Genomic DNA, 11729 nt, shown 5'->3' on the forward strand with positions numbered 1-11729 from the left:
AACATCATCCGTGCATGTTTTAGCTAGAAAATTAGATGCCTCACTATGCCACCAATGTTTTGAACTCTGGTGTTTTATACCTTTCTGCATGCCGCAAGTCATTAAAAACCTACCTGAATCATAAGCGCCTCTGCACAACAGTAGACGTCATTGTTGTAGATGATCCAACTATTGATTGATTTGGTTGAATTTTCTTCGCCTTTCTACCACTTTTGGTAAATTGCAAATATGAATATGAGTGATGATATTGATGAAGGGACACTGACAAAGAACACCCGTGCTGACGCCGGGATTCAAACCAGGGACCTCTGTCGTCTTGGCACACTGTGCAAAGCAGAGTGGATAATCCAAATATCGTACACTCTACTGACGTTACAGTGCCGATTAGTAATTCAGACCACTGTTTATTACATCTTGAGAATGTTGATAAACATTTTTAAATAATTTTGTCCAGAGACCATTCGATGTTAAGAGTTTTCAAATTAATGCTAAACATTTCCATTGACACAATATTAAGTAGTTAGATAATAACGAAAAATACAATAAAAAATAATAGTTTTGCGGGTTAAGTGGTAGAGCAGCCACAGGCTGAATTTCTACCGCAAGGACTTCACCAACTTATTTGACAAAAACTGTGTTGATCTTTTAGTTTCTAATGCACGTCGCTGTTCGTGCGATAAATTATACAATGCAGTGGCCATTAAGAAGCAGTATATTTGAGATTGGTAAAGTTACGTCAGTCAATATTGCGTACTGTAGCATCACATAGCACGAGTTGCATGAGCGCGAACAGCGAAGAACCGGGTAGGAATTCTACCGCTGTCGTCTGCTTCAGAAGGCAGGAAGGGTCACATGAACCAATCACGGTAGACCTCTCTGCTCCGTACGCTGGCGTACGAGAGAGCATTTACACCCGTTCTGTAGAAATCGAAGCTTTCTCTCCAGAAAGGCAGCAAGTGATATAAGTACAGTCCTTTACGCCGAACCTGCCCGGCGTCCGGCCAGGAAAGGCATTGAAAAAAGATGCTAGAACGAGTGTTGAGAGTGTAGCGTTGCAAGCGGATCGCGAAAAATAGCTATTATAATGCCATAAAGGTCAAACATGTATGAAATTAGTCACGTTTTACTTTATAATCACAGCATTTAGCATTTTTGAAATTTTAAATCTGGGAACGCCGGGCGTACGGGCGTACTATAACGCTACGCCACTGCTATAGTCATGCGGAAAGTACCTTAAATTGTGAATATTGCAAGTGACGTAAACAAGTGCTGTGAGACGTAAACAAGTTCCCCATGTATTTAAATGGGAATATCCCCCATCAAAAGCGTGGGGACACAACAGGGGTGCTGCCACCTAGAATAATTTGCTTTGACCAGGGCCATTGCAAAAATTTGCATTAAATTTAGTGTATATGTAGATATCTCGAGGGGCAAGTAACCCCCTGGCCCCGTCTGCTGGTGCCCTTGCCGAGAATAACTACGAGTTGAACTGAGCCCTTAATATACAGCTACTTTTAATATTTAGAATGTTACCTTAAATAACACTTGAAAGGGTAATAATACAAACAAACAACTCGATTTGTTGACGACAGTTGACACTTAACATGTGAGGTGCTGAGTTCAAACAAGAAAAGTATATTCCAGTCACTAACTTACCAGATCCGCGCGCGCGTGCAACTACGAAAGTAAATATTCCCTGCGCCAAAAATGAAAAGTGGGAAATCCTGCACTATGAATTTGTCTAGCAAATCTAGTAGTAACATAAATACGAAGGATTTCAATGTAAAGGATAGGTAAGGAAAGGATTAATAATTCCTATGATACTATAAAAGGGGCTCATAACTTGTTATATGTAAAATAATCTTCAGTATGCACTACTTTTAGAATTACCGCGAATGATCTTCATATAGTTGTGCGTAAAATTTATGAAAACGTACTTGTGAATTGAAATCCGTGTTTTAATAAAAGTTATATGCCCGGGAGAAATCTCGTGCGATATACAAATTTTTTGTTGCAACATTAGATTTTTGTAGTATAACTGAACGTGAGATACTCATTAGGTAAGGGTTCACTGTAATTTTCTTGTACAAATTGCCTGTGTTTTTCTTTTACGCGAGTGAAGTTGGTGTACACCTGATTAAGGTACTGGCAAACGAAAGCCACTGCTATTAAGAAATCGGCGGGAAGTAATTCTTAAGAGGGGAACTGGCATGGTAAGGTTACTGGTATATTCCCACCTTTCCCATCCAATCTCCTACTTCTACCTACATTTGTATGATACCTCTAACAGACTTTAAAATAAAGTAATATAAGCTATAATAATAATAATGGCTTAATTGAAGATGACGGGAGTTTTCCCGAGTTGTTCGAAATTTTGTATACTTTCTACATGAGGCCTCCTGAACACGAATCTGACATTGCAATTTCCCGGTCACGTCTGTAACTTGAAAATTTTATGGGTAACAGTAGTATAAGCCGGAGACACATAAAACTCGGTTGTTTTCAAATAAAAATCATTGCTACTTACCTCATATGCATAGCGGAAGATTTTTCAAGCTGGCCATAACTTTTTTCCATGAAAAACACGTTACTTTTAACATTATAATCATTTATTGGTCGTTGCTAATTCGGCGGGCAAATCTTGACTCACGTTGTCTATTGTCAGCTGATATGCAGTATCGTCAGCTGATGTGCAGTGTTTCCAAACTTATGAACCGATAAATGCCGCACAAACTATTCACAAAAGGTTTTTAAGCGAAAATTGAGGCTAGACTCTACTTTACGTCCTTATCTGCATGGTGATTGCTTCTTTGCGTTCGCGGTGCGCGATCGTGGTGCGGCACCCGGCATCTCTTCGGGTAAGTACCTTTTTCTTTTTACACTTTCTGTTCACGATAGCCCCACTATCCATTCACGGGGTCGAGGTATGCCTACGAGGTTAGGTTAGGCCTGTTAGGTTAGGTTCCATTAGCACTCATTTCACCCCTAAATATGTGCTTCATCATCTAAAAAATACCTCAGTATGTTCAATTGCGCATATCCGGACAACATCGGTTTTTCTCGATTTACTCCTTCAGGAAATTTTTGATCGCTTTGGGATTTACGTTGTTGAATTCCTTATAAAATACGCTTTCCAACAATATATGACACGTATTCCTTAGGAAAAGGACGTAAACTAGAATCTTACCTTTTATTGAAAAAAAAAACCGCTCACACGTCATCTTGTCAAACTTCCGCATGGTTGCTACACTGTGAGGGGGTTACATAACCAAACGCACAGAACATTTGATTCACGTAGTCGACGGTAATGGCGGCACGAGCTATCGCACAACGGAGATGCATGATTGACGAAAAATACCTTATTTACAGGCAAAATACGTATCACGATTATAAAAAAAAATATCTCCGGTTTCAGAAAGCCCTCAAGAACACAATTCCGTAAATACTTTCTCGTCTTTTCTCCTGTAAATTTTAAGAAATCCGTCTCCGACTTATACTACTGTTACCCTAAGCTTACCTTCAAAGTCTGTAGTGTTTACAATCCAACGGTGGATACAGTGTTGCCACACTTAAGATCCACACTCAACATGTTCCTCTCCATCCTGGTTGTTGCTAGCACTGTCACTGTCGTTCTGCTCATCGCGTTCTTTTAACGGATTTTACAGCTGTCCTGCAAGCCGGAAAAATTCTATTGTGCGGTCTGATCCCAATTGCAGGCATCTTTTAAGGAAGATATATTTCACAAGATAACCTGAAAAGAAAATATTCCTTGTTCCGTACAAGTTCAAAGTTACCTTTGCGTGTCTTCATGCAGACTCATTGCTATTTGTGTGGGTACCGGTTTCCTCATCCACGAATGTGATACTATGGTTTACTTTCATGTGGTCAAAACCCTCGTCCTTCAGGTTGTCATATGACTTCCAAAAATCCGACATAATGCTGGTGCCCGGGAGAATTCATTCCTTGATAACAGCAATTAATGTTCAGGCGTCTCTTTTTTCAACTGGAACAAGGAAACAACGTCCGGTTCCTCTTTCTAAACTTCGATTCGTCAATTTCCTCTTTCGAAACTTCGATTCGTCAATTTCCTCTTTCCAAACTTCGATTCGTCAATTTCAACGATGCTGCCTACCCCACCAATTTTCTGGCGATTTTCATATATTGAATGTTCTAAAACCTCTCTGCAGAAGGATGACCAGTCTACACCAGTCTTTTGCGAAATTTCTGCCTCCTCACATATGTTTTTTAAACCTGTATTACATACCCATAGTCTCACAAATATTCAGAGCTGTAACAGTGATACCCTAGACCTTGCAAAAAAGGTACCTTTTCTAAGTGACACTTGAGTATTTACACGGCTTTCTTTTCTCTTTATTTTCTACAAAACGTTTATAGCACTTCCATGAGTACTTATGAATGCGTGAACTGTCTTTGCACAAACTAAGAACATGTCCTCGGGGTCACATGTAATCACCTTCTTTCGGTAGACCACCATACTCCATTAGTTTCTTTATCAGCTGAAGTCCATCTTCCTCCACACTCCAGCAATGCAGTTGCACAACATTTACAATCTTCACAATCTGCTGTCCCGCGATTCGGAGAACACTCCCGTCACCTTCAAGTGACAAAGGCACTGTGTGATAACACTGTAGACAGCGTAACTCAGTGGCTACATTCCACAAAACATGGCTTCCTCACTTCTTTCTGGATAAATATCACCATTATGAAAAACAATATATTACACCTTGCACACGTAATATCCAAATTTCAAACAGTGACCGGAACATCAGAACCTCTGATACTTCATCCGGAAAACTTATTTGGTTAGTACATTCTCTAGTAAATAAATCAGAGAACACTCCCGTCACCTTCAATTGCTCCATAATAATAATAATCGTAGGTCAAAGTTCCAATTGTTTAATTCCGAACTAATCATGTTACACAGGCATTTTTCACACTGTTCAATTCCTATTTATCTCTGTTTACACATATGCTTCAGAGGCTGTGATTACTTCTGGAGAATGATATATTCCTTCTGTATAGTCAACATGATTCTTTGTTTGCAAGCAGCCATTTGTTTCGGTCATCTTTGAATACAGACTGCTACCATCCACTTCACAAGCGTGGGTTTTGAGATGGTATGTCCCTAAATGTTTTTGTCGTTACATTAGACAGGTCAGGTTTAGGTCTGTTAGCATTAATTAATTAATAAAATGTCCCTACATGCTTTTGTTTTTAGGTCAAGTTTCAAACTCCTTTCGAGCCTTCGGACGAAAATCCACGTGCACTCCATGTCTGACAAGGAGAGTTATTCTCGATGTCGGCAATTTTTGGAGGTGATACGATCAGACCATGCGCCAGCCACCTTTACATCCCCACCATCCCAGGTACCCCAGGCTGGGTGAGCCCCAGAGCTGCTTTGTGCGTGGACAAGGCTGGATTCCCATCCTGGGAATCGAACACATGTCTCCCGCATGTTAGTTAGTTGCCCCACCGACTTGACCACAGCAGCTTTATTTATTTATTGATGTTTATAGTTTTAGGTTTTGGTGCAGATAGCAATTTTTGTTAAGTTAAGAGCGCTAATTTCTTTCGCTATTTGAGTGTGCATACAACTGGTTTTCACTTACTTTGGGATCAAATATCTCCATTATTTGTGTTTTCCACAACCTGGAACCAATTTTATATTGTGTAAAACACTGAAATCTGTGGATTATTAAAAAAATCAAAGTAATTCTTGAGGGGTACAGTAAGTCAAGGGCCCCTACAGTATATAATGTAGTGCTGATTATACATGGCCACTTCCATTTTCTCTGAACTAAACTGCAGAACAAATATGCTATAAATGAGGAAAAGTCAGTGATCTTATACTTGGATGAAGCTACCATCATGGTTGTCCCATTCTCTGATTACTTAAGGTTCCAGGTTTGACCTCTGGCATGGCAGAAAAGGAGATCCTATATTGTAAAATAACAGTATGGAACCAATTAATGTCTTGCAGCTTTATCAGTAAAATTCTTGATATTTCTGTAAATGCTTTGTGATTTGAATGAATTTCTGAAATTTTATTAATGTTCTTTTGAGTAAGAAGGTTTAATTCATATAGCCTAGTTCTTGTAAAATAAATTTATTAATATGCCATATGTATTTTCTTCTGTTTTTTACATAGCAAGAGGATGAAATTGGACAAAAGACCTCCAAAGGAAGGTGGAACGCACTGGAGAGCAGGGGAGGAAGTGACTCCGGACATTTTAGAAGATATGGGAGTAGGCATGTTAGATGACGAGTCATACGATCCACCCACTCCTAATGTTCTCAACTGTGGTGGGAAAGCATTTTCACCTCCGGCAGTCTCCCGTCTAAATGGTGATGTGCCAAATGCATCTAGTAAGAACAAAGAGTCTGATGTGATAGGGAGCCAGGTTTCGGATGATTTCTTTTTATTCAAGAGAAAGAAGCCATCAGGATCCATTGGAGAAGGTATGGCATGCTGGTGTTATAGTTCACATTATTATTATTAGGGATGCTCACAAAATCCAGATAACTGATATCTGGATCATCCGGATAGAACAGGTTTGATGAAGGATTTGTGAAAAATACGTACAGTGAAGTAGAAAAGTGATGAAAAAAAAAAAAGAATACTTGGATAGCCTGTAAAACTAATAAACTACAAAACTGTCCGGAGAATGCACATATCCGGACATTTCAGATAATATGGATAATCTGTATATGAGAACATCTGATATCTGGATGTTTGAAATCTGTATAGAAAATTATCTGATATCCTGATTTGGCCATCCCCAATTATTAGCGTTATGCGTGTGTAGGATTGAAAATAAGAAGTTCCAAAACAAGAGAAATTCTCGGAAAAGTTTACAAAAACTTGGGAACTTACATCAATTGCTTATAACTATAGCCACATATTTATGGTGAATAAAAGATCGAGATTTCGGTATATAAAATGACATTTTGGTGTTAAAATGGTGAATATAACCCTACATTTGATTTAAAAACTACACTTGTTACACAAAATAAACATCCCTTTTAATAACATATTTATGTAGTTATCAGAGTATTGAATTTAGTCCTCTGTAAACGAATAATTTTAGTTTCTCAGGTATTTAGAACAGAGTTAATCAATTTTCCATAAACTGCATAGTTTTCAGGATAAGTCAGACCTCAGGAAAGTGCACTGTCGGTAAATAAGCTCTAAATTTTTTGTTCAAGAGTTTATTTTGCTTTTTACATAATCTTATAACAAAGCATGGCAGGAAAATACACCTCATACGTTTCAGAAACATTGAAAATGAACATTACAGCATGTTACTTCACATTTCCCATTTTCGTCAAAATATGCATGCTCCAGGGGAAAACGTATAACTAGAAAACTTTTAGGCATTTTTATGCATTGTCCTACATTTACATTTTTTTAAAAAATACTTTTGATTTTCTTTGTATGCCATGCTGGGAATCTTGGAAACTAACGACTTGTGTCAGTGATCGATCACCTACCTTGCGTCAGTGATCGATCACCTACCTTTTTCGTTCTTTATAAATCAGTAAAAAAATCAGATTTGGGCATCATTAATATCTTAATCACTTACTTTGTAAGAAATATGTATAATGTAAATGTTTCATTCGAAATTATTAATATTAAAAGTTTTGTTATATATTATATATCCAATATTGTATATTGGATTTCCACTTAAAAATGTGTAGGTCTTATGATAAGTTTTAGTAATATTTCTAATTGTACAACTTTGATTTCCTGATGTTATTCTTTTAGAGATTCCTCTTGAAAATTACCATTTTTCTGGGCATACAGCAGGTATGGTATATGTAGAAATTTCAGTGATAAATGCAGGCTCGAATACTGGTCTCCGGCATATCGTGCCATTGCTGCACCAACTGATTTAGTGAACCACCCTTGGCTTTGCCTGATTCTTCGCTCTTAATGTTTTACCTGAATGAAATTGTCTCTGTTGGTAATACTGCAACGGAATCTGTTAACTTTCTTTGTTCCATCAGTGTGTTGAGTGTGCCTTAACCCTTTCTGAATGGAACTTCGAACATCGAATTTTCCCCTGGAGATGGGTTTTTTACTGTTTTTCGGAAAATCATATTTTTTTTTTCTAATATCTACAATACTTCCCTCTTTCCACTGATATGTTACTTGTTACGTAAATTTTATCATATTTATGAATTTTTTTCTCCAACAATTTTTTGAAACTAAGAAAAATTATATCATTTCATAAAAGTTACTGAAAACATATTTTGAATAGGCAATACAAAAAAGGATTAATGAAAATAATGTAACAAATAATGCTATTCTCAAGAGTATTAACAAATGTGCAAGTTAATTCGACACGAGTAGAAGTAAAATTCAGCAACAAAGGAAACATGACATATTGCAGTTGAAATTTGAAGGAGGTGGTTATAACACACGTGCCATGCCCGTAGCTCGTCTTATTCAACACTAATAGTATGACGGGCATAAAGGTTAAATAGCATATTTTGCTGCTTAGCAATAACAAAATGTGAATTGACTCGGATTTGATAGAACATAATTAGGGTGAGGATTTTTGATTTATTTATGGTAAATGTGTTTCCCTTTGAATGTATCCATAAAAAAATAAATTGTCCATTAATTTTACTGTTAATGATATATGGGGCTTCCGCTCAGCCAAGTGGTTAGCGCTCTTGCCTTTGGTGCGAGCGGTCCTTGGTTCGGTTCCCAGTGGGTGCCCCCAAATTTTCAGCGTTGACCCAGCATCGTAACGACAATTGGGAAGCTACTTCAAGAAGTAGCGGGCTCCGGTCACAAAAGCCAGAAAAACAGCGGCGATGGAATCGGATGCGCTGACCACGAGTCACCCAATGAAAAGCCACTCTGGCAGGCCCTGGCCCTTCGAAGGCTGTTGTGCCATGAAGTTTAGTTCAGTTAATGATATTCGTGAATTTCATGTTATGTATTTTTTATTCAGATCACATATTTTTACATAAAGTACAGTACTTCCACCATTTCCTAGTTTTCATTAAGATACATTACCAGGTGTGCCGGTTAATTATTTATAATTTCTTCACTGGATGCCGCTGGAAGCAAGGGTTGGTGCACAGTCTCAACTGTTACTTCAGTGTGTTGCCAGAACAGTACCTGTCAAAGTGCCGTGGATGTGCAACTGATGCGAGGGATCATGATATTGGGTTTGTGTGGTAAACATGTTGACCTTCAAAAGAAAAATGCAAGTGAAAGCCATCGTATCCTTGTGGAAACGTACGGTGACAATGTCCTAATGCAAGATGCGTGTGTGCGTTGGTTTCGACGATTCAGAAGTGGTGATTTCGACTTGAAAGACAAAGATCGCCCGGGCCAGTCGAAAAAATTCCAAGATGCCGAATTGCAAGCACTGTTGGACTAAGACGATACGCAAACACAACAACAACTGACAGAGAAGTTAAATGTTGGTCGCCAAACCATATCTGATCATCTTCATGCCATGGAAAAGATCCAGATTGGGAGAGAAGACACGGAAAAGTGATTTTGCAGCACTACAACGCCTCATCGCACATGGCGACAGTCGCCGGAGACACCATTTCTGCACTTGGCTGCGAATTCTTGCCCCACCCGCCATACGCACCAGACGTAGCCCCATCAGACTACCACTTGTTTTCATCGATGTCTCACTCACTTTCCCAGCAACACTTCAACAATTACAAAGATGTCGAACAATGGCTTGCTGACTGGATATCAAAATGTGAACGAGTTTTCTGGTAGGGCATCCACAATTTGACTGAGAGATGGGCAAAATGTATAGCTAGCGATGGCACATACTTCTCCCCAGATACACTTGTTTTCTTTTGGATCAATTAAGAATTATTAACCGGCACACCTGGTAGTAGGACAAAATTTTCAAAATATGATTTACCTAAACATTTGCCACTTCTTATCTGGGTTTAATACTTGGATGTATTTTCACTTTTTTTTAAAAAAAAATCATGAAAATCACACCGCAAGAATCAAGGTTCCATGTACACTTTGCTCATAACTGCTGCAAATAATTGTGTTGATTGTGAGAACAGCAGTTTAGGTGGTGACCCAGATCGAATATCCCAGAAATTCATTCGAATGTACAAAAATAGCACAGGAATGAAGGAAAACACCAAAAAATATGAAAAATAATTACTACATGCATCCTTTTTACACATCTAAGTGATTTTTCACATATTTTAGCTACATAGAAATCTAGGGCCTAAGTCTTAAGGATGAAGAAATACAATGTGATCCATTGAAGTGTAGACCGCCACGTTGTTGACATGCGAGGCTCACGGCCATTTTTTAGCATTGTAGAGTGTCAATGAAGCAAGCGCACAACAGTTCCTGTAATTATTTTAAAAAGGGATTTACTTGCCAGATTTATAAAAGAAGGTATTCAAACTAGTCACCTTCGACGTGCACACATTTTTGATACATCTGAAGAGGGGGTGTTAGACACTAGTTCTGTGAAGTGATATGGGTCCTTGTTTTGTATTTATTTTTCCTAGTATATTCAACTGCAAAGTGTGTTATGGCTCAGCTACTGTACTGCGTGTATTTATTTGTATTCATATGGGTTAACTCAGTAGTTTCCAACTTCAAAAGGTCTGAGGGCCAAAACTATATTCAGCATTTAATTGGCAGGCTGCATTTTGGGGGGGGGGGGGTTTAAAAATTACAAAAGTTGTAAATACTGAACTGAAAATGTAGTACTTTCGAATTACCTAAATTTCTTAAATGAGGCAATAAAAACAATGGAATCACAAATCAAAATTGTATAATTACAATTTATTTCACAAGAACCCAATACTTATGGATGAATTGAAAGAAATTAAAAACACACCATACAAATAAGAATCCTTCATAGTAAGTGTTCAATGAGAAAATTGAAGCCGATCTGCTTCTTTTATCAAAATTGGAATGCCCACTTCAATTGTTGTATTTGAAAGGTGAAGCAGTGAAGAATCTGCCAGTCAGCTTCGGTAGCGGTTCTTGATGAACTTCATTGAAGAAAAAACACTTTCACACGTGTATGTGCTGCCGAACATCGATGTCAATCTTTGCCCAAAACTACGAAGGTTTAGAAAGCGTTCCTTTGAAAGGTATTTGAAAAACTGGCCCCTTTTCTTGCCTAGTTTGAAGGAACACATCGCCTTGCAAATCACACAATTCAAGTTGGAGAGAAGCTTCTTGTTCTTCGATGTTAACGCCAAGAGGATTGCTAAATTGCTGGATGCTGCTAATTTCATCTGGCTCATTTCGATATTTGCACAAACTTTAACAATCAGTCACAGTACAATCTGAGTTAGAACATTGGAAATCTCTTCGTGCATAGTAAAACAGATCTCTATAGCGCCGCTCTGCAGTTTGTTTTCTAAAGACAAAGAGTGAAGCCTTCGCGGAAGCGGGCGAGTTCATTCCCCATAGCGAAGGGTTGGAATGCATGGTGTGAAGAGAAAGTTACGTCACTTTAGATTCTTCTGATGATCATTATTCACTGCAAAATCAATTCTACCTGTGATATTGTCTTTCTTCACAGAGCTTCCATTCCTTCAGTGAAAATAGAACATATTTTAATAAAAATACATAAAATTAATGTATTTTGCAAACTGGCTTTGTGGGATGCATGCGGCCCATGGGCCACCAGTTGGAAACCCCTGGGTTAACTCACTCGACCCGTGCAGTTCAAAGGCGA

General features: G+C 38.3%; 1 protein-coding gene across 2 annotated transcripts in view; it reads left to right on the forward strand.

Moving 5' to 3' along the window:
- Positions 1–1669: 1669 nt before the first annotated feature.
- The window catches only part of Skp2 (S-phase kinase-associated protein 2), a 38755-nt gene continuing 28695 nt past the window's right edge, over positions 1670–11729 (forward strand). Inside the window, exons 1-2 of one of the 2 annotated variants that reach the window (XM_083112389.1) lie at positions 1670–1793; positions 6170–6480. In XM_083112389.1, coding sequence (XP_082968515.1) covers positions 1708–1793; positions 6170–6480 — 397 coding nt within the window. In that variant the 5' untranslated portion in view covers positions 1670–1707. Of the gene's footprint in view, positions 1794–1942; positions 2061–6169; positions 6481–11729 lie in introns of those variants that run through there. The other variant, XM_083112390.1, reaches the window with a different exon arrangement.

Source organism: Lepisma saccharinum, chromosome 26 (assembly GCF_977018435.1).
Source record: "Lepisma saccharinum chromosome 26, izLepSacc3.1, whole genome shotgun sequence".
In the NCBI taxonomy this organism is placed as follows: domain Eukaryota; kingdom Metazoa; phylum Arthropoda; class Insecta; order Zygentoma; family Lepismatidae; genus Lepisma; species Lepisma saccharinum.